Here is a 27,851-nt window from a genome sequence, read left to right on the forward strand (position 1 = left end):
CTGATACTACACTGGAGGCTGAATTAGTTAAGTAGCAAGGTTTAAGAAATTTCTGGTGGAAAATTCCAAAGTTTATTCGTCGCAATTAGAGCAATTAGCGACCGAATTACAAAACATAAACTTACATTTATATAGGTGTTTTATTATAAAATGAGGTTAAAGAAAATGTACATTCAATAATTTATTTACTTATCTCACAATAAAACAAAAAAATCGTAATTTGTTCGTCGCGCAACCCTAAATTTATTTTAAACATACTTAGATCTTTTTAGAAAACCCGACATAAGTTAAGAAATAAATTATAAAAAACAATAATCAAAAAAAAATTCCGTTACAAATACAGTTTAAGAAAATCAAACAGAAATCTACAAAATTCATTAAAATTCGAGTTCTAAAGAGAGCTGATAAATGAAAAAAAGACAACACAAATATAAAAACAACCAAGTTAAGGCAGGCTTAAAAAACAAAAAACATACTGTATAGAAATCTTTAAGAAAATCAATTCAATCAATCTGCAGATATTTTGAATTAAGTTTTTTGGATAAAACCTGGTTATTACAAATGTAAATAAAAAAGCATTTTAAAAAAGATAAAGAAATTAAATTAGGGATATATTTTCTCAAACAATGAAAATTATTGGAGTGTATATGCGTTTACATATTTTATATATAATCAACATATACATATAGAAACGTGTATATATATACGCGCGCACGCACAAAAACATAATTGCATGTATGTATATCCATGTTCCTTTCAAAGCATGTATTTTATACGAAAAGATATTTTTTTAAAAAAATCAAACAAATAGCTCAAAGTATTATTTAAAAAATCTGTACAGAATTTACAAAACGTGAAATACACAGAAATTGATTACCATGTGAAACCATGCCATTTAAATATTAAAACATTAGGCTGTCAGTTTAGTCATCTGTTTGGCGTAAATAATTTATATGAATAAATTAGACAGAAATTCTCAAACAAAATATTTCAGTTTAATTTCTCTTAAAATTTTAATGTGAAATTTATTTGAATTTTTAAGTTTTTCAAAATCCCGCTAATTTTCTCGCCAATAAATTTATAATTTTTATTTCATTTCTATAAAACACTAAATATATTTTCACAATCAAGAAGTAGTAACTCGATAGTTAGACTTTGATAAACTGTCGTCGTCGCCATATCCAAGCTTTCATGTTCAGGCCATAGAAGTGTTGGTCCAAAAATGATACTCAGATTTTGTGATTGCATTCGGTTCTTAGAGCTATGCTCCATAACTCTAATTGGAATTAAAAAATGAATCAAGTTAGAAATCTAGATTAATTGTAAGAAATTAAACGGAATCTAAAGGCTTTAAAATAGGATACTACAATAATGCTAAGATTCTTGCATGTAGATATTTTCATTCAACAACTACAAACTGTAAGTACTAGGATATCAGTTCTAAAACTTAAAATCACTGACTACTACACTGTAGAAACACTATCTGAAAAAATTCATACTTTGTTAGATGCGTGATTAACAGATGAAGTGTTTCAGCATTTTCTTTTGGCAACTCTTGAATTAAATTCTTTAGCATCTTTATTTTTTCAACTTTGAAAGGACTTTCTGAAAAACAAAAAGTACAACATGCATGATGATTGCAAAAATCAATTATGATTTCAAGGTGATTATATTATTAAGATCATAGATGATTACTAGTAACAGTAAAGAGTTATTAAAATACTTACTAGTAGCAGTAATGAATTTTTCAAACATATTAAATGGAATAAGTGGTTCAGGTAGCTCTCGAAAATATAATTTGAGAGCACCTGTAAGAAGATGAATGTCGTTCCATTGATGCTGCTGGTAATCTATAGCTTCACCTAAAATTTAAAAATACTTAAATACTATGGTAAAATATATCAAAATAGTTTAAAAATTAAAAAGGAAGTTTCTGTTACAAATTAAAAATTAAATATTATCATGAAAAATTCTGACCGTGGTCAACCATCACTCGAAGTTTTTGAACCATTGAAAGATTTCCAGATACTCGATAAATTCCATCAACATCAAGTCCTTAAACAAAAAAGTTAGAACCATTCATTTTTTTTAAAAAAAAAAAAACTCATTCTAGAAGAAATATTTTTTTGTTTAAGTTACATAAAAAAAAAGAGGTAAACCTCGTTTTTCAACTTCATTAATTAGCTGCACAACAAGTTTTGGTACAAGTGTATCTTCTCTCTCACAGATTTTTCCAATTGGACATCCAAAGTAATAATCTTGATAAAATTAAATTGATTAACATGAAAAAAAAAAAAAATAGGTAAAGATTTTATCAACAATATTGTAAAGATATGAAAGTTATCAAAAAGCTATAAATATCACCCAAAAATTATAAATATCAGATTCTTCTTCATTAAAATTCATCTTCTTTATCTTATCAACAGCCAAAAAACAAATAACCATTCATTCTCAAATACAAATTGTCAAATACAGATAGTTCTAATATACCTTTTATAATTCCCTGTGTTTCTAAGTCATCAAATGTTGGTCTAGCTGCAATGTATTTTCGAAGCTTTTTCTTAATTTTTGTTTTCTCCTTGTCATCAATTTCAGTATTTGATGAGGAGTTTGTGCCTTAAAAAATTGTAATTAAAACAAATAGGAATATAATAGAAGATATCAGACTATCTTAAGTCATCTAAATAGAAAAACAAGGAAATACCTCTCTTAGACAAGCGTCTGTGGAACCCTTTTAACCCACTTTTTTCATTGGTTAAATGTCTAGGCATTGAAGTAGTTGTAGGGCGAGCACAATCATCTTCTGGAGAAATTATTGCAGAATTAGTAGGGTTAAGAGAACCATATTTTGATTTGACTTTGTATGAGGATCCACTATCAACTTCTTCAACAAGTGTTGGAGGAAGGGGTTCTTTTTCTTCCTGTAATACAAAAATGATTCTTAATATTATTATATATTTGAGACATGAGAAAATTATTTTTATATTTTTGAAACATGAGAAAAATCAAACAAAATTAAATAAATACAATGGACAAATTATTATTTACAAGATGCTTTATCGTTGTTTGTATGCAAGTGATCCATTGAGCCATGTCAATCTCATTATCAGCAACAAATTGTTGCACTGTTTGATTTCCATAGGATGTAATCTAAACATTTGAAATACAGCATAAAAATAGGTTAGTTTTGTCTGTGTTCTTTTAAAACCTGGTATTTTAGACTACTAGTTTAACTCAAAATGTTACGAAATTTAATGCTAAATTTATTACATCATTTACTTCAAACATATCTATTTAAAATGTAAACTTAAAATTTTAAATGCAAACCGAAGACATTTAAAATATATACACTAAAAACTTTTTTTAAAAACATTATTTGCATTTTTCTAAAATATATGCAACTTTTTTTGAAAATAAAACTTTTTAAAAGTGGCATAACTTGTAAACTTTATCAGTTTAAATTTTGTTAAATTACTTACATTCAGTTCAAAATACATATTAAGCTCTTCTCAAAGTTATTTTAATATTTTTAACATGGCTTGCCATTTTATTCTTTTACATTAATAAATTTTAAAATATCTCTATAGAAATAATCAGAAAAACTGTTTGTATCTGGGTTTTGATGAAGTTAAGCACTTTTAGTATTAAACCATTATGTTTACTGACAGATATCTGCCAGGTTTGTGATATAATTTTATTGTCCAACAATAATAGCACACCCATTTGATATGACAGGATTATGTCATTATAATGTTTGCATGACCAGAAATCAAGTTAGCAGGTAAAGATAAACATTCAGTTGAGAAAATGAACTTTAAACATCAAACTTAATTAACGATTGTTATGGATAATGACATCTGTTCTTACATTTGTAGAACTGAGAGCTTATTAGAGACTGTGATTTCTTAGTGAACTGTGTGGGCTTCTTGTGGCAGGAGCTTGTATCAAGTGTGTAAGTAGCAAGTAAAAAATATCTGATTGCTCTTAAAGTGGTATAAAAATCAAAATAGATATATTTTTTTTTCAGCCATAGAATCAAATTGCTTTTTTTCAAACTTTTCAACTTGAATCTGAGAAGTGGGACAAGCATAAGAAGTAAGAAGTGGCAGACATGAGAAGAGAGAAGTGGGACAAGCATAAGAGTGTTAGTAATAAGATAAATGTTAGTAATAAGATAAATGTTTGTTGCTGTAATTCAAATGGCAAAAGGTAATTCTTTGAGAAAAAAAATTTTTAAAACTCAATCAAAAAGTTGTTAACTTTAGGAGGACCATAATAACTATATTCATAACACAATCTTTATCACAAATTCTATCCGCCCTTTTTTTTAAAGCTTATACTTGCTATTGGAACATTCAACAACACCTGACATCGACCGTTTTTAGTATAAAAGCATCCTTAAGCAAATAAGTAACTCACTTTTTGCTGCTTTAAGAAATAAAGCTATACTCAAAAATACATTTAGTTGATATTCTGAAACTTATTCATGAATCAGTAAGAGAATGTTTATTCAAATACTAAATATAGCAACATTATGACATGATAATACCCTTATAAAACTTACTTGAAAGACATTTTTCTTTCCTTTGGCTTTGTCTTTTGTGACATGACTAAGAACAGCACCATGAAGGTCCAAGCTAGAGTCAGGTTTTCCAGTAGCAAAACCTACTTTCTAAAATTTGAAATAATGAAAATAAAATATGAAATTTAGCAAAGACTTCAATAAAAAGAAAGACATAACAAAACTGTATTTTCAACAATAAACAACTAAAAATTGAATAAATTAAAAAAAACATTAATTTTCATACACTTTCATGCTATTAATGGGTCACAACTAAAAAAATGAGACAAATTTTGATGCTCCCTAATTATCCTTCATGAACATGTGACCACTCATGTATTATAAACCACATTTAATCTGATAATTTTAAAAAAATAAACGATTAAAAAATTCATTAAAAATGGCAAAATATGCTAAGTCTAAGCAAGAATCTCATGAGGGCGCATGTACAAATTTTATTTAGTCAATCAAGAGAACTTCACATTTTTGCATTTGAAAGCAGAAAAAGAAAAGCTGAAAGCAGAAAAGATGTCAAAAAGCACAATTTATAGAATAACGTGCAGAGAATAGATTAGGATAAAAAGAAGGATTGGAAGTGGAAAAAAACCAAAAATAATGGATATCAAAGTGAAGCAAAAATTAAAAGTTATGCTTGGTCAATCAGATGTTTTAAAAACAGCCAGATCATTCAAATTTTCCCAGCAATATATATACAAAACACATAAGAAGTACACTAGTAAAAAAAAAAAGACAAAAAAAATATAATTCCAATGCAATCAGAGGAAAAAAAAACTTAAGCAAGGATGAGATGTGGAAGATTGCATTGAAATTGCAAAAACTTAAGCTGGATTACATTAAGTAATAGTATTAGTAATGGAAACAGCAAATTCTATACAAGCAATATTAGAATAGCACCAAAAAATAAAAGAAAGAAGATAAAGTTTGAAGATCATCTAATGCTTCGGTTTTGCTTCTTAGAAAAAGATTTTTCAAAACCTTTTTTTCTGAATTTTAGTTTTATCTTAAAAATTGAAAGAGTAATAAATGTTTAAACTTTGTGCCATTTTTTAGCTTTAACCCTTTATGTACAATATTTGACATGGAAGGATCCATTCATCAACATTAATCAAATTTAGTTCTAACCCTTTATGAACAGTATTTTAGTTCTAACCCTTTATGAACAGTATTTGACATGGAAAGATCTGTTGACTACATTTAACGTAACTTTTAAAATTTATGTTTTTATATGGTTGACCATATGGTCAAGCATATATATATTTTTATAAATTTTTAGGTAAAAAATATTCTTTTTCAGTGTTAACTTCATTAGAAAAAAACATGTGAAAAAAATCTGAATGCATAATATTATGTAAAAATGATTCAACAAACAGGATTGATGTACTTGCCAATTGATAAAAAATTTTAAGTGAAAAAAGCCTAACACAACAGGTGTCATTACAACACCTCAAAAGTATCTTATGCATATAATACAACATGTATAACATAATATAGCAACTTAAAACATTTCTATTCTTTTTATATAAAAGTAAAAATATAGATAATGTTTCTTACAAATACTAAAACAATGTGGTAAAAGAAAACTTACTGATAAACTTTTTTGATCTTTATAAAATACAAGACTAGAGCCATATTTACAACAGTATATAGGCTGCCACATTGACTTCTTAATAGCCTTTTTCCCCTCAACTAATTTTCGACGAAACAATGGGCCTTCTTTGTCTGCTTTTTTTACGTTCTAAAAGTCATGAAAAAACACATCACTTCTCTTTGCATCATGAAATTTAATTTCCTCTGTTCTTTCACATCTTTTGCTACTCAGTTAAAATTCAGCACAATAAAAACATTCTACCAACCATTGAACAAATAAACTTTTTAGGGTTCATAGAGTTAAAAATAAGAAAGAATTAATATCTCTATCCCACCTTTTATTAATCTTGAAAAAAAAATGTTCAGCAAAAAATAAAGCTGAATATTAGTTTTATCAAGTAGGTATTAAAGTTTAAAAGTTTCATAAACAACTTTAAAAGGTCACAGACATCCTATAGAGGCACTTTTTTAATAAGTAGTTTCTTCAGTTTAATCTTCTAATAATTTCTCTTGTATTTTCTTATAACTTCTCAAAGTTTCATTTAATTTTTTATAATATCTCACATAATTTTTTATAGTTTTGCATAATTGCACATCATTTCTTACAAATTTTCATTTTAAAAATCATACCTAATTATCACATCATTTATATTTTATTCTTTGCTAAAAATTATCTAAATTAAACATGCTAATGATTAAATAAATTTAATCTAACAGGCTCTTTGATTAGTCAAATCTTTTTTAGATGAAACACTCTTTTCAAATTATTTTTAATTTCATTTATAAAAGATCTCTAGATATAGACAGACATTTATTATCAAATTATTGGTCTTAAATATTTTTCATGTCAAGTACAAATGAAAGATATCTTCACTTTTTTCAAACTTAATCTAAGTTTAGTTAACTATATGAAAAAGATTGTACAACTAATTGCAAACTAAGAAATTTTACATACCTTCGTTGAGTCAACCTCTGAAATATCATCAAGATCAAATGAACGATTTAATTTATTATCATTATGTTGAGACTAAAGGAGAATTAAATCAAATTTAAAGCTGCAAACATTGTTTATAGTAATCAAAATTAGACCATTACATACATCTACAGTAAGACTCTTTCAACTTACAAATTCTGATAGCTTAACATGGGATTTTTGCAAAGATGGACTTCCTCTAGGAGATTTTGGTTGATCATCATTAGAAGACAAACTTGAATGGGATCGAACATACACTGATTGACATTTATTGGTACGAGCATTATTAGACATGGTTTGCCTTCGTAGTATACCTTCAAGTGTATTATCAAGTGACTTTCGACGAATATTTATTGGTTTACCAGTTTCATCAAGCTTAATAAAACAATAGTCAGATAAGAGACAAATTATTTCAAAATCTAGTTTTGTAATATATAGAATTGCTGTAAGTTAAGAAAGTTTTTAGGTCATTAGATTTAAAGAAAAAAAAAACAAGCTGAAAATGGGCTTAAAATACAAAGAGAAAAATAAACACTTACATTTGGCAACTCCCAAGAAGTTCCACTTCCATCAATACAATAATAGTAAACTCTGTTGTCTTTATCTGTATTAGATTTCCACTTGATAAAATAAAACAAATCAACAAATAAATTTAAAAAATCAACAAAAAAAAAATCTATTGCCTGGTTTTGATTTTTTGAACCAGGTTTTCTTTAGAGTTTGGCCTAAAAAAATGTGTCAAGTGTTTTTTTATATCAACTGTCTTAATTCTTTTGTAGTATTTTATATATAATCACAACTCCATAACATAAAAATTTCTTCTTACCCTTTCTTTAGTTCTTTGGTTTATATAAATCAATTCTCCTGTATCAGGGTCACTTTGTAGTGTCCACCCATCTGGTATATTCTCTTGCTCTTGCTAATTTTAAAAAGAGAATTTTTTTAGAACAATTAAATTTTCCAGCATTTAATGTTTGTCTCAAAATTTGCTGATTTTTTAGTTATTGAAAGATCTCATAGAAATATTATGAAAAATTCAGTCTCTAACTACATGCACTTCCAAAATATATTCACAAAAGTACAACAGGTATTTTAAATTCTTGTTTTGTCTCTTCAATTATGGTTGAAAACTTAAACTATTTATTGCATGCATGATTCATGTTTGACGAGTGTGTAAGACTGAATTTTATATGGATATCATTTTTATTAATGACTATCACAGTCATAGAAAATGGTCAATCATATAGTTTATGTAACCTCATATTTCCTTATAATCAATAAGGGACAACAACATTTTTGGGTCTTATTGCCAAATGTTATTGCAACAATAAGTGTTCCTAAAACAATATCAAGATGGATTTAAGACATCAACAGTGATGATTTTAGCTCCATATATACCAAAAAACAATTTATCTTTATTTACAGTGTGAAATATTATTTTACATTTTGTAGTATGAGTAAGAAATTTATAATTTTGTGTCATAAAAAATATATAAAACATTTGAACTTTTTTCTGAAAGAAAAAATTTCCTTAACTATTTTTTTAAAATTAAGTTTCATAAAACAGAAAAATTCCAAAAGCAAGTATTGGTATAGCTTTTTAATGTAATAGCAGAAAGATTTATTGTATTATATTAAGGCCGTTTGTTATGAACTGTAGCCAATTTGTAGTTGAGGAGGGAAACTTTAGCAATACTAATATTTAATGTGGTACTGCAAAGATGTAAAAATTACCAAACTTTGGTTGGCATTTAAAGCCTAAATTCAAATAACATTTAAATGCAAAAAACAGAAAGCTACTTACATTGTTACTTAATTGATTTATTCTAGGAGGCTTCCAAGTTTTTTCCTTCTTCTCTTCATTGTAATAGAATGAACGACCATTATCATCACTGCATTTTTTCCATCCTTTGGGTAGCGTAAATGTTTTTAACGGTTCTGGACGTGGAGAAATTTCAAATGAAAGAGAACCAGCAGATAAAGATCGTGGAAGAGAGGCCTGTTAATTGTATTTAACATTTAGATCTTTTTTACAATAGAAACATTTAAAACGATATTTACAATTTAGAATAAAAGTAGTTTCTTATATTAACTCATCTGGATCTTTTAATTGTAAAACTTGTTTCAATTTTATGTATTTTTATGTAAAGAAAAGTTCATCTTGATGATTTTTCAACTTCATAAAAAATATTAAATCATCTAAAGAAAAAAATTAATTTATGATGTTTCGGTTCAAATTTAATTTAAGTTAACCATTAGATCTGTGTCATTAAAGTCTTCAAATAAAAGTTTATTCAAAATAAAAAATGTCAACAAATCGCTGGATTTTATTTGGATACTTTGATAAAAATCAGTTAAGATATGCAAACTTGTTTAGTAAAATTTTATGTTAAAAGTAAAAGTTTATATAGATATTCTCCATTATGATATGTTAATGTTCCAATAACAGATCTTAAAAGAGATTTTGGGATTAAACTTTAAAAACTCATATCTTGAGCAACCTTTTCAAACAAACTATTATAAAGTAGGTTTTAAATATAAAATATATACACATAATATATTTCTAAAACCAAGTATATATTTTGACACCATTATATAATTGTGTTAGCTTTTTTATATGTGCATGTATTTTAAAGATGCAATATATTCTTATATATAAACTATTAGGGTGGTCATAATCTAAAAAAAAAATTTATCACAGAATTACTTGAATTGTGTCTAAAAGTTTTTTTTGAAGCACAATGCAAGTAACTCTGTGATAAAAAATAAGTGTGATTTTTCTTGAAATTGGTAGGGATCTAGAGGTTAATTAAAGCACTCCTGATAGTTAACTTTGATCCATTTATCACAGTTCTTATGTAAATGCAACAGCATAGCTCATTCTGTAGTTTATATGCCTTAATCAGTCTAGGTATACCCAACTACTTGCTAACTACAAACATGCAGACAATCCAGTTAGAATTTGAAGATATTGTTGAAAGCTTGATGAAAATGGTAATGACTGTGTTGCTGTTAGTGGATACAAGATTAAAAAAAGTAATTGAAATAACAAAAACAACATCAGGAACAAGAAAGGCATAAGCATAGGCTACTATTACTTCTTGACATGCTAAGGAGAAGCTGAAGAAGCGTTTGAAATGTGTTTCAATAAACAGCTCAATAAAAAAAGACCATACAGAGTGCACATGTTCTTCTTGAGCAGTAGTTGGGTAAACAAATTCTGTATTTTGCACACATGAAACTGGGTTAATCGAAGACCCAATTGATTCATATTTTAAATTTTCAAAACACTTTGAGCTTATATTGATTGATATAGTTTCAAACCATAAGAAGACATTCATCAGACTAAAAAAAGTTGATCAACACTTAAGGAATGCTGGACCTGAGCTTATTCAATCTGCAGTGCTTTCTGTAATGATATCTGCAAAATAAAGTTTTTTATCACTCGATTGATGGATGCAGCAATAGGATGATGAAATTATTAGCTTATGCAACTCAAAAAGCTGATAATTTCAACATCCTTACAAACTTTAGTTTCTACAATAAAAGCAATCCAGAATTCAGGATGACTCACCAATGGATATTTGGACAAAAAATTGTAACGAAAAAAGAACATTACTAAATGTGTTAGTATTAAGCAAGATTTTAATACTGGGTCATTCCATATCAAATCACCTAATGGTCCCCAGGGTACCACCTCAAATTTGCTTCAAATTTTGACCACCCACAGTATTTATGAAAAAAATACAAACCTCAAAATTTCAGCTTGATTCACCTAACCGTTCAAAGTTATAATTGAATCAATATAGACCGAAACCGGCAAAATTTAAGTATCTGGAGCTTACCATAGATTTTTTTAATTTTTGACAGATTATAACTTTTTAAATAAAACAGATAATCACTTGAAATTTTCTATGGTATTAGTTTATCACCCAAAATATCTATTTTTGCAGGTGTTTTGGACTGGTTTTAAACAACTTTTGAGTTCTTGTACCTCAAAGTTGCTAATTAACTCAATATTAGACAAAGTTTTGGAAACTTTAATGCGCTACAGTTCAATACCAACAGACAAGCTGTGCCAATTTTTTGTCACTTTTGTGTACTTAGAGTAACCACTTGCAGAAAAATTTAAAATTATGTGTTGAAATTTGTTTTAGCACTTGCAGCAGCCTGTTAAAATATCACTTTTTTCAAAAAATACGATAAATTACATTCACTTCGTAGGCATAGAAAGTAGCCTAGACAGTTAAAATAAATTATGAAACTTTTTAATGGCAAGGTTCCATATATAGACAACCACCAAAAAAAATTTAAAGACCTATACTCTATCTTATGACATGATTGTAGCCCTATGACTTAGGTGTATAATTTTGATTTTTCCCTGAATAAATACAATCAGTTTTCCGTAAAATAACGTTATCAGTGTCTTAAATTATTTAATATGATTTTTTAATATATATTTGTTTAATTTTATACATGTAATATAATTATAATGATATAATTTACTTCAAGAGTTTGTAGTAAAATCTAAATCTGCACAGTATTTTTTGGATTTTATTATTTTAGTTTTTATTACTGCAAGAACCAAAAACTAAAAAGTTTTGTGTATGCAGAAATAGTTATATGTATAAATAGTTTATTGGTTGCATTTTAGACAGTTTTAATCACATTTGTACTTGAGAGTTCATTTTTACTGATTTTATTACTGGAAAAATATAACAAGGTTATTATTAACCCTCAATTTTAATACTTTTAGATTAGTTAAAGATGTCAGAGAAATGTTGTGTGGGAAGAGTTTTAAATGAAGATTGTGATAAAATGTCATATTGTAGAATAGTAGGAAGAATAGTACTAAAAGATACTGATATTGAAGTTTTAATTCAAAGGATAGGATACACTTTTGAACCAAATGAGGAGATATGTTTTCATCATGAAAAAGCCTATATTTCTAGATATGAAGCACTTCAAAAATACTGTTGTGATCCATTTAAAGTCCACAAGAAAAAAATTATCAAGGGATTGTGTAAAGTCAACATATCAATAGAAAATCAGCTTAGGATCAAACCTGGTCAAAAAGTTTGTACTAACTGTTTGAATGAATTCAAACTTGAAAAATTTACAGAAGTTAGTCAAGATAAAGCTGCTGAAGAAGATTTTAGTTGTTCAGACCTTGATAAGACAGTTCTTAATAAGAGTGTGTCTTTATTGGAAATATCTCCACTCAAAAATGTAAGTAGGCGCGACAAAATAGGATATGGAAGACAAAAGGTTAAAAAAATTGCAACAAGTATGACAAACCTGGTAGCGTCAGCATTTGATATAGACCCAAAAGGTATAGAATTGGAAAAAGAGCTAAAATGTATAAAATGTAATGATTTAGACAAACTGTTAGATGCAATAAAAACAAAATGAAAATAAGTTTGAAGGAAGAAAAAGTTCAACTACTAACACTAACTCCTGATAGTTGGTCAATTGAAAAAACTTGCAAAACATTTTCAGTTTCAGAACATCTCGCTAAGAAAGCTTGAAAGTTGAAAAATGAAAAAGGAATACTTGCTAAACCTGAGGCTAAAATAGGACAGCCATTGGAAGATATTGTTAAACAAAAATTTATTGAAATTTATGAATCTGAAGAGTTTACAAGACAATGTCCAGGAAAAAAAGACTTTGTTTCAGTGCGTATAAATAATGCAAAAGTTCATAAACAAAAACGCTTAATATTAGTTCGATTAAACGAACTTTATCTTGAGTTTAAAAAGCTATACCCTACACACAAAGTTGGATTCAGCAAGTTCTGCGAACTAAGGCCGAAGTGGTGCATCACAGTTGATAGTAGAGGAAGTTACTCAGTTTGCTTATGTTCTTATCATCAAAATGTTAAATTGATGTGCGCTGCTTTACCTAAGGGCCATTTAACATATTACAAAGATTTGATGAAAGTATGTGTTTGTAATATAGATAGTCGAAGCTGCATGTTTCATCTTTGTTCTAACTGCCCCGTTAAAGTAAATTTGAAGACTTACTTGGAAAATGTGTTTGAAAATAATGATTTTGATTTTGACGATCAGATCACATACAAACAATGGGTGTCAACTGATCGAACTGCATTTGTCACAGTCCAAACAAGCATTAGTTTATTGAAACTCTAAGTGAAACTTTGTATGACCTTTCTCATCACCACTTTATCAAAGAAGCACAATCCGCCTACTTATCAGAGGCAAAAAAAACATTAGATCAACACACTTGTCTTATTCTTATGGATTTTGCAGAGAACTATAGTTTTCATGTGCAAGATGCTGTACAAGGGTTTTACTGGCAAGCCGATTTAGCTACCTTACATCCATTTGCTGTTTATTACAAAGATGAAAAAAATCAAATCAAATGTGAATGCTATTGTACAATATCTGACCATCTTCACCATGACCAAACAACAGTTCATTGTTTTCTCACAAAGTTACTACCAATGATCAAAACCAAACTACCCACAATCAATAAAGTAAAATACTTCAGTGATGGTGCTGTATCACAGTATAAAAATTACAAATGTCTGTTAAACTTAATGTACCATCTTGAAGATCACAATATAAATGCTGAGCATCACTTCTTTGCTACATCCCATGGAAAAAGTCCATGTGATGGAATAGGAGGAACTATAAAAAGAGAAGCAGTAAAAGCAAGTCTAAGCAGCGAATGCAAACCAGATTCTTACACCAAATGAACTGTTTATATGGGCTGAAAAAAACATTAAAGGTGTTAACATATTTTACATTTCAAGTGATGATATCAATAACCATGAAACTTGATGAGATGAGCACAATCCCAGGCACAAGAAGCTATCACAGTTTTGTACCAGGTGGAGACAAATTATTTTTACAGAGAATCTCTACCGATACTGTCTTTGATACCCATTTGCTGAATATTAACTTGGCAAAAAAAATCCTTCAAACTTTCAACCTGGTAAATACATTGCATGTTTTTACGATGATGAATGATACATAGGGCTTGTGCTTAAGATTTGTAATGAAAACCAAGATATTAATGTAAAATTTATGCATAAAAACAAATTAAATTTAAAATGGACTAATGATGCACAATCAAGTCAGTGTTGGGTTCCATTTGACAAAGTAATATGTCAAATAAATGCTCCAGCCATTAAGAGTAAAAGTGCTTGTAACTACAAACTTGCTAATAATGATTATGACAGTATCATGAGTATTGTAAATCAGAGATAAAGAAATCAGTGCACTTGTGTTTCATGTGTATATACACTTCTACTTTCAGCATTTTTTATTTTTATTTTTATTTTTTGAAACATAATATAACTTGTGCTATTGGGTATCCTTTTAAACTAAAAAAGCATTGCACTCAAAATGCTAAAATTATTTCATAAGATAGAGTATAGGTCTTTAAATTTTTTTTGGTGGTTGTCTATATATGGAACCTTGCCATTAAAAAGTTTCATAATTTATTTTAACTGTCTAGGCTACTTTCTATGCCTACGAAGTGAATGTAATTTATCGTATTTTTTGAAAAAAGTGATATTTTAACAGGCTGCTGCAAGTGCTAAAACAAATTTCAACACATAATTTTAAATTTTTCTGCAAGTGGTTACTCTAAGTACACAAAAGTGACAAAAAATTGGCACAGCTTGTCTGTTGGTATTGAACTGTAGCGCATTAAAGTTTCCAAAACTTTGTCTAATATTGAGTTAATTAGCAACTTTGAGGTACAAGAACTCAAAAGTTGTTTAAAACCAGTCCAAAACACCTGCAAAAATAGATATTTTGGGTGATAAACTAATACCATAGAAAATTTCAAGTGATTATCTGTTTTATTTAAAAAGTTATAATCTGTCAAAAATCAAAAAAATCTATGGTAAGCTCCAGATACTTAAATTTCGCCAGTTTCGGTCTATATTGATTCAATTATAACTTTTGAACGGATAGGTGAATCAAGCTGAAATTTTCATGATCATGTTTTTTCCACAAAAGCTGTGGGTGGTCAAAATTTGAAGTAAATTGGAGGTGGTACCCTGGGGCACTTTTGAAAAACTAGGTGATTTCATATGGAATAACCCTACTTCTATAACCAAGTATAAAAATTAGTGCAGAAATTAATTCAAGTATTATTTTGATCATAAAACATTTATCAATAATGCAATTTATTAGACCACCCTAATACATATCATCTAAACTATCTATAAAAAACACAATAGTTTTTAGACTCAATTTCTTACATCACTGGAACTGTTCAACTTTGCATCAGAAATATTTTGTAATTCATCCTGGCTTTCATCAAAAGCCGCATCCTCATCTTCAATCTAGAAAGGTAGCTAAGCATACAGAGCACAACACTAATTTATTTCTAAAAAACAATATAGAATATCATTTTTACTTACTTTAAACTTATAGATGACTGAGAAAATTCAAGTAGTTTAAAAAAAAATTGAAAAGTGGGAAAAAAGCATGTATACTTCTTCCTGTTTTAAATTATCTTCAATGATACTTTTTTAAACATCAAAGTTATTAAAGCGAAATTAAATAAAAGAAATCAGCACAAATTGGATTCAACATTACTACATACTTATATCATTAATGCACCAACCATAATTCTAATAAAATTTATACTTACTGACTTCTCAAGTTGGTCACTAAGATATGGTAAGCTTCCCAAAATTTCACTTGTAAAAGAAGGTCCATTTTTTTTACTAAATATATTTTTACGATAATCTTCTAAATTGACATAGTCTTGTTTTTGCAGTACTAGATCTTCATTTAATGTCTTTTCCTTACTAAGTATTTCTATATTATTTTTTAAATTTGCATAAGGACTAATTGTTTTGTTTTCCTTTTGTGTAATATTCAGTACTTTCATATAAGCTGCAGGGATATAGCAAACGCTTTTTCCTGTGAAAAGACCAGTACGTTGAACTTTCCACCAGTCCTCACTAGATTTATCAATAAGTATAAAACGGTCACCTTCTCGAAAAGCTATTTCAATCCCATCATCATCTACATAAGAGTAGGGGTATTGAGACTCAATAATAGTGTGGCTCATTGTGGTCAGTTTTATTTATTTGATATTGTTAACACCGAAACATATTTGATAGTTCAACCACAAAAACCTGTGGAAACTCAGGAGCTGGAAATTATTTTAATTTACCTAATAAAAGACTTTTTATTAAGTTGCAAACTTCTTAAGTTAATTAAGGTTGCTAAAAATATATACCTTTAAAAAAAAAAAAAAAAAGTAATAGAATAAAGCAAAAACAGTTAGCTAGCAATAGCTAACTAGATAGAGAAGATTGCTAACTTACTCAAATTATTTATTTTATAGTTATATCGGGTAATACAGTTGGAGGCTAATAATATTGATATTACCATGGTTCTGCAAGCCAGCTTTAGTGTAAGTTTTATTGCACAAACAACCCAAGCTAGATAACATGATAAAATAGGATATTTTAAAAATTAACTACATTAAACCATTTTAATGATATTCAGAAAAGTTTTCAATTTAGAAAGGACAAATAAAAAAAACTCTTTCGTAAAAGGGACAAGCGACTGTTTATACAACCATCAATAGGTTTCTGTGTCCATCTTTGATTTGTTTACAATTATGTCCGTAGTTTATTGAGCCAAATTAAGGGAGATAAAATTAAATTTAAATTTTAAAATAACTCAATATTACGTAGATAAACCCTTCACGCCGAAAGCTGGGTTGTATAAATAAGACTCAATATTCAACGTACTTGCCCCATTTGGTATTCTAAGGGATAAAGTTGTAATTTTGAGTAGAGATAATTAAACTAACAAATGATTTTGTTAAGATTTGGTTGTTTTTATATTTGGAAGCTTTACTGATCCTTCTTCTTTTATTAAAACTATTTGTGTGTATGTTTACCGTTTAAAATTACCTTAAAGGTATACATTTTCTTAAAAGCCTCTGTAAGAATGTATATCAGAAGGGCAACCAACTCTTTTTAGGATAAGGGTGGAGGGGTTTGCTTGAAGAGAGCAAATAGTACATAAAAGGAAGAGGAAAAAAAAGAACGGTTAGAATTGAAGGGCACAAAAATTGCTTTTTAGGGCAAAAAAATTTAGAGCTGAAGAATAAAAGTTACTGTAATTCGGTTTTCCCAAAATTCCAACGTTATAACTGAAGCCAGAGAAGGCAGAAGCGTTTTAAAAGTGGGGAGCAAATTTAGAGGAGATATTTGATAATCATATCGAGGTACTTGATTAAGGAATGTCAATTAGATAGAAGTTGATGTATTTTTAAAAAGCAATTTTTAACAAAATATTACATCATACTAGTGTCTTTTTTAAAACTACCCAGCCAGGGGTCCTACGAGAAAGAAAGGCTTTTAAAGTTAGAAGAAAATTTCACAACTTTTCAAACTGAAATCGTAGTTAATTTTGTCAAAGACGTCGTGATAAGGTGACGCTTTGATAAGGTTGTATATGCTATCAGATCAATTAATATGGTGAATAAAATGTATGAGGTGCCAAAATCTTAAGAGAAATACTGATGGCTCTTCCAACACATTGTCGGGCGCGTTCTTTAAGATATCTTTAAGAAAGTAAAGGTATTTTACCAACATTTTACCAATAATATGTAATACTGATATTATTGGAATAATTGGTAAAATCTACGTTTTGCTCAAGTATTCATATACAAAATAAAGTATGCTGAGAGATTTTAAAGATTATTGATCAGTAGGGACAGGCGAAAAGCACGAAAACACGGAAGCCGTGGAAAAAAAAAGGTACGATTGATAGACATTGCTAACACCTATGCACACTCAAAAACGTAAAAGTCTCAATGAAACAAATGAAACTCGTGCGAAGAAGCAAGCTACAATAACAGGTGCATTTAAGGCGGTATCTGAGTCACGTAATGCACAAAACCTTGCTCAGTTTGAATTAGTGGAGGCATTTACTGCAGCTAACATACCGCTAAACAAACTTGATCATCTTAAGCTAAAGGAATATTTACAGACGAATGTGAAGAACCTTGGGGCACTGCCATGTGCAAGTCTTTTACGGCGCGATTATCTACCAAAAGTTTTTGATGCTTATCATGATGAATTGAAAGCCCATGTTGAAGCAGCATCTTCAGTTGTTATTGAAGCAGCATCTTCGTTTTGTTCTACCTATACTGTTTATACTACCAGTAACAAGTTCTGATGAAATGCAGATGAAGGCGGTAACAGTTGACCTGGTCTACTTAGAAAACGTTAATGCAACGACAGTCAGTCAGGCAATTATTAAGACCCTGAACAAAATCAACGTTAACTTCAATAAAGTCAGTGCATTTGTTAGAGACAAAGCTAGTTACATGATGAAGACTATGAGAAATCTCCAAGGGATACTCCCCCATTGTGTTCATTTGTCGTGTAATGCTCACATTCTTAGTCTAGTTGGTGAAACTTGGAGGCAAAGATTTAAAAAAGTATATTGTTGACCGATTAGTGGCGTGCTTCAAAGCTATATTTGTTCACTGTTCTTCACGAAAGCAGCGGTACCGAGAGTATATAGCTGAACAGACATATGTAGATATTGATACGATTTCCCTATCTCCAGTTCCAGCTGTAACCAGGTGAAATAGCTGGTTCAACACTGTGTCCCATCATGACATTACTTTGAGCACTATTGTGGATTCATTGATGGAAAGTTTGAAATATCTGCATCAACCAATGCGTTGTCTGAACTCAAGCTGCTACTTCAGGATGATGGTCTTATTAAACTGGAAGTTGCTTTCATATCAAGCACCACCTCTGCACTTGTTGAACTTCTTACCAGATTTGAAAGTCTCAGATACATCTGGCTTATAATCAGATAATGGATCTGCTAGCAGGTAAATAAAACACTACATTCAATTAGTGTCTTTCTAATTTGTTTGCATAACTTTGAACTAGTGACATTTATGTAAATGTTGACAGTATAATAGCAATCATTGCTACAGTATGAAATCAACATTTCACATCAAAATAAAAAAATTTAATAACTGATGGTAGGCCTAACTTGTTTTTGTGATTCACAGATTATTCAGACAAGTCGGAATTCACTGATCTACCAGAATGGCAGCGTGCTGCGTACAGCGATGCTACAGCTAAACTGATGCAATATTATTGCCCAGCTATTGACGATGCAATATTATCACGCAGCTTGGACAAAGATTTCTACAATCAGTTCGAATGTTCGATCCTCAGTAAGCTAAAACTTTAACCTACAATGCATTCCTTGATGCCTTGATTAAAATTGCTGCCTATAAGCTGGCTGTTAAAGAGGTTGATGACGATGTGAAGCCACTGACATTCTGGTTCTCATCACGTGATCGTTTTTCAAACCTCTTTGAGCTTGCTGTTCGTTATCTGTCTGTACCCTGTAATTCGGTAGATGCCGAGCGGAGCGTTAGCCGATATACGCTTGTTAATACACCACAGCATCAAAACTTAAACGACGACAATTTTGCGCTTCACGTGATGATGGTTTTTAATTCAGTAAGCTAAGAGCTAAGTGAATAATTTCTATTTAGAGACTTCAGCAACAAAGTTGAAAAAATGGTCACAAAATCTTAGTTAAAAAACAGTTTTTGTTTATTGAAGTTATTGCATTATGAATAAAAATGTGGCATTTTGATCCCGTAATTTTTCCGTGTTTTTTCTGTGTTTTTACCGTGTTTTTTGCGATCTTTACTAAAGTACGCCGTGTTTTTCGCACTTTTTTACCGTGTTTTTCGCCTGCCCCTGTCGCGTTAAAAAAGTTAGTCGTTAAAAAAGTTAACAAATAGTTCTGCGCATGCGTTACGCATGCGCATTATGGTTAAAAAGCGTTCGTTAGGGAATGAATTTAGACGTTAAAAAAGTTGCATTTTTCATTAGGGTATGTAAAATATTAAAAAGTAGTTTATACTTTACATTAAAAATGGCATTTCAGCCATTCTCCCCAAGGCTGCCATAAACTTAAAGCTCTTCAAGAAGCAAACAATGTTCCTAAGCACAAATTTATTCAAAATGTTCAAGGTGGAATAGTACCTATCATATGTTAGAACAAATTTATGAACAAAGGAAACCTTTAACCATATATGCACTTGAAAATGGTAAGCTTCCTTCATTAAATGCAAACAAATGGATAATTATTGGACAATTTAGCGTTTCGCTAAAAAATTTCCAAAAAACAACAGTTCGCTTGAGTGAAAGAAATTCTATTGTCTCAGATATTATATCACAGATACAGTTTTTGAAATATCTTATTAATAAAGCTTCAATTGATGACTACTGATTTAACTAATTCAATTGAGAATAAATTCAAACAATATACTGATAACTATAACATCATCTTGTCAGCATTTCTTGATCCCAGATTCAAACCAAAAATGTTCAAAAATGAAAACACCTTCTCAGCTGCTAAAACAAGTATTGAGAACATAACCATTCAACTTATTAAAACCCATGAAAATATAAAAAATATCAAAGTTACTGAAAATGATCGGTCTGCACCTTGTGACATTGAAAATATTGACTCAGAATATGCAAATAATGCTACAGTACTAAATGAATACAAAGATATAGTAGAAATGGGTTTTGACAATTGCTTTGAAGTACTTGTAGGATTTAATTCTAAACAAATCTGCCAACCACAAACTTTAATTTCAAATGAAATTTTATTAAATGAAATTCAACTCTATTCAAATGAAGACCTTATTGACAAAGAAAGCAATCCTTTGTTGTGGTGGAAATCAAAGAAAACCAAAATGCCACTATTAACAAAGCTTGCTTTAAAGTATTTAGCTGCCTACCGTCTTCTGTGGAGAGTGAAAGACTTTTAAGTATTGGTGGAAATGTATATACTGCAAAGAGAAATAGCTTAACAGGAGCTCATGGTGAAATGTTAATGTTTCTGAACTATAATATGAGAAATTAAAAATATTTGATTTTATCTCCAGCCTATTTTTTAAATACACAAATTTTAAAATAAAAAAATATTCCATGTTTTAGTCTTTGAGAGAACCGGTTAAAGTATCAGTATCAGTATAATTCTTTTAGAATTGAGTATCTATGTTCTATTTTTTCATGAAATATAGTTTATTTAGGAGTTTAAAAGCTTTGATACTATGAGGAGGTCAAATGAAAAAAAAAAACTGTTATGAAAAAAGTTTAACTTAGTAGAATTAGAAAATTGCGGAAAAAAAAAATTTGGAAAAAACAATTAAAACTCTGTTTTTGAGCTGTAGCTCAAAAATAAAAAAAGAACGTCTCCCAATCAAAATCCCTTAATCAAAATTTCAAAGCATATTCTGTTGTGCATTTGAGGTTTGCGCAAATAAAAGAGTATTGTCAACCGGGGTAACTTTGGTCAGTTTTGGCAGTTTTTCTTAAACATCTCTGAATCTTATTAACTTTTTTACAGTTTTCTCTTTTGGTCATAACATTATAGGTCTTGGCTATAGGGCTCTATATTTTTTTTTTCTTTTTTTTATTACAAATATTTATTTTTAAACGGCGAAAAGTGACCAATGTTACCCCAGGTTTTTATCATGTTTCATCAATAATACTCCTCTATGGGGTAACATTGCTATGGGGTTTTCCCATCCTGACCACAAGGTTTCACTAATAGACCTGCTATAGCTTCATTGAATACTTCCTTAACAATACTACCAGTACCTCCTCCAATGTCTTTGTTAACCTGTGGCAAATGCTTCATGACCATTTCTTTATCGAAGGGAAATATTCCACTAGCCTTGAAGTCAGATCTCAAATTATCGCTTTTCAATTGACGTTGTAGTAGAGCAAGAAGACCGTGAGAACTGATTTTTTGGTATTGATTCTTTGATGCGCGATTCCCTTCGCCAATTTTCCAGTATCCTGCGCCATCTATCTTTAGCGGACGGAAAACAGCAACATCCAGCGGTTGAAGCAAATGGGAAGCGTATATTCTGAACTGTCGACTAGCTTTTCTCACGCTCATTCTTCCAGTTAAACATTCTTTCATAGCATTGGACAACGTTTCTTGACTGTATGTAGTTGCATATGCTCTTAAACCAGATTTTCGTTTATATTTCCTCGGCATTTTCACCGGCTAAGAATCAAAATGGTTCAATAAATGTATCAGAAATATCAAAAAACGCCAAAATAAACTCAATGTAGTCTACGAAGTAACTGTACTATATTCACAAAAACTGTTGATATACCAAAGTTATTGATATAGTAGTTTACATATATTTTTGGTATCTCTAACAAAATTAAAACATGTTATCTTTGTTAAATTTTAGGAATTTAAAAAAAAATCAACAATTGACCAAAGTTACCCCGGCGACCAAAGTTACCCCGGTTGACGGTACCATTATGAATACTTTTTTTAACAGGCAAACTTTTTTAACGCCGTTGTAATTATTTTGCTCATGCGCAAATTTCACAGTTAATAAACTTTTTTAACGACTAACTTTTTTAACGCAACACCCCTATTGATCTGATTTAAGCGAAGAAGCAATTCAATGCAGTCATCGGCTTCCGTACATATATAAGACCTTAAGGTAAATAATATTACATCTTAACTAATGTAAATAAGGTCTTCGTTCAAAAAAGTACGTAAGTCTTGTAACTCTAAAAGATACCCACTTTACTTTTAAAGTAAGAATGTCTAGTGCATTAAGAAAGGAAACTGTAAACAGAAGTTGGCAGGAATTTAGAAACTCTTCTGATCATAAAACTAGAGTCAAATACTGGCAACAGCTTTGTAAACAATACATGGTATATAAATTTAAAATTTTTGTTTACTTACAGCGAAAAATATTATATGGAAATAAGGATTTCTAAAATTTAAATTCTCTCTCCCTCTTTTTCTCCTCTTTTTGCAGCTTTTAATATATAACTAGTTGATAAATTAAAGTTTCTGATTTTTAGGATCCATCAAATCAGGCTCGCATTCAAGCTTATAACAAGTTTAGATTTACAAAGTATGACTAATATATATATATATATATATATATATATATATATATATATATATATATATATATATATATATATATATATATATATATATATATATATATATATATATGTTTAATAATTTTTAATTTATATATTAAGTGTTTTTGAATATGTGTTAAGTTAAGGTAAACAGCAAAAATTTATTAGTGTTGCAAAAAGATGTTTAGATTTAATTTTTTTTGTGATTTTCTTTTTGGGATTTGCTTAATGAATTAAAATTCATTAAAAGTTTGTTTGCCCATTATCTGTTGGGCTATTTAATGACCATATGTCCTAGATTTGCTAGGTACATCTTAGAGGATAGACTTTTAAGAGAAGAAAAATCTTCCACATGTATATTATACACCTTCAGACCAACACTGTAGATCTATATTGGTCTTTAGATTTACAAAGTTTACAAATTTTTTAATCATTAGCAGTAAAATTTTAAAAAGATGTAAAACCAACTTAATATAAACTTAATATGACTAAATCAACAACTTAAATTATTTTGTTTATATTGTTTGAAATTATATTAACCATGATGACATATAAAAAAGATTTGCTTAATATGTTTCACACAAACAAAATGACAGAAATTGATGATGATTCACTAACAAATAAAAGAATTCAATGTTATTTTATAAAAGACATTGATTTTAGTGACAATCACCTCCCAAATAGTAAATGTGAACAGAAACAAAGCTTTTGGAACTAATTGAAAAACAAAACAATTCAGTATTCTAGAATTTTCTAGCATAAGACTTACCAAATATGCAAGAAACCAAAGTATTATAGCTCACACAATCTTATCCTTACATATTAGGAAAAACTGAAACTTACAGTCTTTAATTTTTTTCTCTTGTTCCAGTCAGTTTTTGTTATAGGTTTGATATCATGTTTTAAAACAAGGGTTCCTCATCAGTTGAATATTATAAATTGCAAAAAGATGATTAAGTATTAGAAAGATTTTCCTCATCCACATTAAAAAGAAAAATCATTAAATCAACTTCTAAAACTATAGCTTACAGTAAAGCAGCCACCTTACAATAAAGCTTCAGAAATGAGCAAAAATACTTTAGGCCTGAATGACAAAAAGGCAGAAACTGCTTATAAGAAGCTGGAAGGTTATAACTTTGGACTTACTCTGGAAGGTAAGTCTGAACTTTGTTACAAATTGAAAAATGGTTTGTAAGAAGTTTTTTGTTTACAGTAGTCATCACATTTGAGTAGATAATTCCAAACAGAATTACTTTGGAAGAACAATGATTTATTGCTCTGTCAATTTAATTTAAAATTAAAAAATATAATGATGTTCTATACAACATTTTTTATTTCACTTCTGAAACTTTTTGATTTTATAGTTTAAACTGTGTATATTAACAGGATTTAGGAAGTCATTAGGAAATGGCTGTTCAAAAAAAATTCTCTCTTAACATCCTTTCCTCTAAGATGTAGGGGACAGATCTGATTCTGGTCTGCTAATACCCAATTATTTTGTTTTGGTTTCGATTGAAGTTTCCAATTTTATTTATAAATTGTATACTTCTATATGTTTTTCATTTTTTGTTGTTGTTATTGACTGCGATTTAGGAGAAATAAAATTTTTTAACTTAAAAATTTTAATTACTTTTTACAGATAAGTAAGAACTATTGCATGATCAAATGTCATTTAATTTCTTTTTTAAAACTCTTTGTTTGTAAACAAACACCTTAAGTTGTTTTTAATGTTTGTGCAAAACCTTTTTTAAATTTTCTTTGAAGCACATTTCTTTAAATTTAAACAAACATTTATAAGTATTATGCTTGTGTGTATGTTTAATTTATAAAAAGATATCATTTTAGTTAATTTGCTTTAGAGTCATAGTTCCAACGCTGGCTATTCTTGGTGCAATAACACTAAATGGCGTATTCCGACTAGTTACAAAATGAACAATCTTTAAGTTGTAAATAATGGCGTTTAACTAATGATAATTGGGAAGATCTTATTATTTGGATTGATTTAGAGATCTTTTGTGCAGTTTACATTAATTTTTAAGATACAAATTTTATTATTTTAGTCTTAGCTTTTCACAATCTTTAAAAAAACGTTACCTTATGAAAAAGTAGTTTTAATGAAATAACATCACCATCGGACATTTCATCGAAATGATATTATTTCATGCCTTAAATCATGAGAATTTAACTTTATTTAAAACAATCTTGTTTCTAATATAAATAGGTGTAATAAATGGTAACTTGAAAGATAAACAAGAAAATATTATGGTTTTATACGCAGGAGTTATACGCATTGATTTAACAACTTATACTATGACAAATTTTTTGTGTCAGATCAGCGACTGCTAAAAAGTTAAAAAATATGCATCAGTGTCACTTCAAAAGTTTAAGTAAAAGTTTCTGCTGTTTTAGAAAAAGATTTAGCTATGAAATACCCTCGTTGTTATGATAAAGTAAAGTTTTAGCTTTAGCTTGAAATAACCTCGTTATAATGAAAAAGTAAACTGTAAGTTAACTAAGTTTAAAAGTACATCAATCAAATTATTGGATTCAAACGTACCAAGTTTAGAGAAATCTGAGAGAATAATAAATGTTAAACATCTTGTGTGATATCTTGACTAAGTTTCAAAATATCACTTACGAAGATCGTATTTATGTAGAAACTCTGTAAACTTAGCAGCCACTATATTCTTTGGACTCTAATTTTAATAATCAATTTATTATATTTAAATTATTTTCGATTATTGGGAGAAACACAACCTGTATAACACAACATTCCATGGATTGGTTATGACGAATCTGGGACCACCCTAGACTGGTATAGAATTATCCTAAAGTTTAAGGTAGTAAGAGAAGTTGTAAAAGTAGCTTATAAACCGAATTTTCTCACTGAATAAGGTCTGTCAATTAGCATCATCATTTATACTTGAAGTTTAATAGATATTTTTAACCTCTATGGGTTTTCATTATCTTGACAACTTTATTTCTCTGATGACTTAGTTGGAATTGAAACAAAGCCAGGATACTTGGAACTAGTTGAGCACCGGATTTGGTTTTTTCAATTTAATATCCGGTCGGATCTATAAACTTTTATGGAATTCTGTAAATTAAACCTAGAAAATCAATCCTGTAAAGCAGATATGTCCCCTGTAATTATAGAAAAAGGAGACTTTACAATTGTTATGCAGTTTTGGCAATTTCATAAGAAAGAATATGCGTAAAGTTGAATTGTATCACCTTTATTATCTTCCTATTGTTTAATGGTTGATCAATTCTTTGGGTGCAAACAACCCTTTTAAAAGAAGATTTTTAAAGTTTCTTAAATTTTATGTAGAAATCTAAGTTTAAGGAGTTATAGAAGCACATGAGATTGTAATCTGGTAGTTCACTTGTTGTCTTTTCCTAATTTTTCATAAAATTAATTGACAACCGAAATTTTTCAGAAGCAAATAAAATCCTTCCGTATTTTTTAAAAATAAAACTGAATCCTTGCAAAAAGTATCCTACTTGCATTATTTTCTGTCGTGTAAATTTTGAACAACAACAAAAAATATCCAGATGCGTTTCGGGGGGTTGTACTGAAACTAACATTTAAACAAAAAAAGCACATCATTTTGAAAATGACTCGTCACGCCTTCTTTTTGGAAAATTCATCAATTATGTCTGAATAGTAAATCTTCGAAAAGATTTACTTAAATTTAAAAATCAGTTTGTTTCTTATTAGAAGTAAATTCTCTCTCCTTTAAATCCTTTAAAATTAAATTCTCTCTTCTCGTTAATTCAGAAACTTTTTTGATTAATAAATCTAAAATCGATGACAGGCAAGTTGTACAAAGAGTTGACGGTAATGTCAAAGTTTACAATCATACAAAGTTGAAACACTGATGTTACCATTAAATAAATTCTATATGGAATAAAAAAAAAATGATGAAAAATTTCCTTAAAAAATAAAAGAGCCGTTAAATATTCTTCCTAAGCAATTAAACTCAAAGGCTTTTTATTTAACTACTATTTTTCATTTTTAAAACACTTGCGATTTGGTTTGATAAAGAGAATATGGACAGTTAACATTCACCCAAAAAAAAAAAAAAGGAAAATTAAATAAGATAAAGATTTTCAGAAAAAAAGATTCGACGATGAGAAACCAGAAATTCGAAGTAGAGGAAGGGAAGCCTTAAATGAGCTATGTGATTCAATGCTAGCTTGTTAGAAAAGACTAGAAACACTCTCCGACTCCGAATAAGTAGTGGTCTTTCCCAAATAGAAGAAAATTAACCTGATCTACTGAAAATTATTTGTAATATTGCATCCCCTTCACTCAAGCCCTACCTCATTTGTTCCCCCTAATGCTAAATCCTGTAATCCATCAAGTGCAAACAACTCAGTATTTTCTTCAAATTGTCAAGTACGAAAATTGGAGATGCTGAAAAAGGTCAAGAGGATCCAACTTCATCGTTACACCTGATCATTTTTCACCACCACAAGTGCCGGAAAGTGGACTTTAAGTTCCAAACGAGTCGGACTACAAAAAATACTCCCATCTCTAAATTTTGATGATATAGTTTCATCTGACAATAGTATGTTAGGCCCTGCCCTAGAACTTCTAGTCCCCTCTGTGTAATCTCTTCTTCAAATTTGCTGCTGCAAGAAATGTTTTACGTATTTAACATCTAATGTGTTGGTGGAAAAACATTTAGTTGTTTGTCTACGATTAAAGCCAACTTTTGTTTTAAATTATG

General features: G+C 29.2%; 3 protein-coding genes and 1 long non-coding RNA gene across 5 annotated transcripts; 2 read left to right on the forward strand and 2 right to left on the reverse strand.

Annotated features, from left to right (window-relative positions):
• Positions 1-622: 622 nt before the first annotated feature.
• Positions 623-16,631, reverse strand: LOC145189984 (rho GTPase-activating protein 12-like). Of its 2 annotated transcripts, none has more exons than XM_090090811.1 (18): positions 16,523-16,631; positions 15,774-16,304; positions 15,379-15,462; positions 8,947-9,141; positions 7,969-8,061; positions 7,682-7,762; positions 7,296-7,517; positions 7,125-7,196; positions 6,168-6,317; positions 4,565-4,672; positions 3,049-3,150; positions 2,705-2,921; positions 2,491-2,616; positions 2,160-2,258; positions 1,978-2,055; positions 1,728-1,862; positions 1,500-1,605; positions 623-1,276 (listed from the first exon to the last, which is right to left on the reverse strand). In XM_090090811.1, the coding sequence occupies exons 2-18, from the start codon at positions 16,197-16,199 to the stop codon at positions 1,099-1,101; spliced, it is 2,472 nt and encodes an 823-aa protein (XP_089946937.1). In that variant the 5' UTR covers positions 16,200-16,304; positions 16,523-16,631; the 3' UTR covers positions 623-1,098. The 2 variants fall into 2 exon arrangements, with proteins under 2 accessions (XP_089946937.1, XP_089946938.1); XM_090090812.1 differs by lacking the exon at positions 16,523-16,631 and adding an exon at positions 16,459-16,483.
• Positions 11,692-13,485, forward strand: LOC149887109 (ARL14 effector protein-like). The gene has a single exon (XM_090090813.1). It carries the CDS (start codon positions 11,910-11,912, stop codon positions 12,552-12,554), a length of 645 nt encoding a protein of 214 aa, XP_089946939.1. The 5' UTR covers positions 11,692-11,909; the 3' UTR covers positions 12,555-13,485.
• Positions 16,632-21,668: 5,037 nt separating the features above from the next.
• LOC149887110 (uncharacterized) lies at positions 21,669-25,253 on the reverse strand. The gene is made up of 2 exons (XM_090089736.1): positions 25,210-25,253; positions 21,669-22,222 (listed from the first exon to the last, which is right to left on the reverse strand). The coding sequence occupies exon 2, from the start codon at positions 22,211-22,213 to the stop codon at positions 21,719-21,721; it is 495 nt and encodes a 164-aa protein (XP_089945862.1). The 5' UTR covers positions 22,214-22,222; positions 25,210-25,253; the 3' UTR covers positions 21,669-21,718.
• LOC145190259 (uncharacterized) lies at positions 22,612-25,174 on the forward strand. Its single transcript, XR_016453148.1, has 3 exons — positions 22,612-22,893; positions 23,047-23,099; positions 24,975-25,174. It is a non-coding gene; the product is annotated as an uncharacterized LOC145190259 (long non-coding RNA).
• Positions 25,254-27,851: the final 2,598 nt, after the last annotated feature.

This window comes from Hydra viridissima, unplaced genomic scaffold (assembly GCF_058129835.1).
Source record: "Hydra viridissima isolate aposymbiotic clone 2 unplaced genomic scaffold, HvirCarnegie_v1 scaffold_6, whole genome shotgun sequence".
NCBI classification, from domain to species: Eukaryota; Metazoa; Cnidaria; class Hydrozoa; order Anthoathecata; family Hydridae; genus Hydra; species Hydra viridissima.

Bases quoted from the DNA above. Each gene is read 5' to 3' on its own strand.
- LOC145189984 (XM_090090811.1), bottom strand. From the start codon at position 16,199: ATGAGCCACACTATTATTGAGTCTCAATACCCCTACTCTTATGTAGAT. The intron at 15,463-15,773 runs GTAAGTATAAAT...CTACCTTTCTAG, and splicing joins GTGACCAACTTGAGAAGTCA to ATTGAAGATGAGGATGCGGC. The intron at 2,056-2,159 runs GTTTACCTCTTT...TTTTTGTTTAAG, and splicing joins TAATGAAGTTGAAAAACGAG to GACTTGATGTTGATGGAATT.
- LOC149887110 (XM_090089736.1), bottom strand. From the start codon at position 22,213: ATGCCGAGGAAATATAAACGAAAATCTGGTTTAAGAGCATATGCAACT.
- LOC149887109 (XM_090090813.1), top strand. From the start codon at position 11,910: ATGTCAGAGAAATGTTGTGTGGGAAGAGTTTTAAATGAAGATTGTGAT.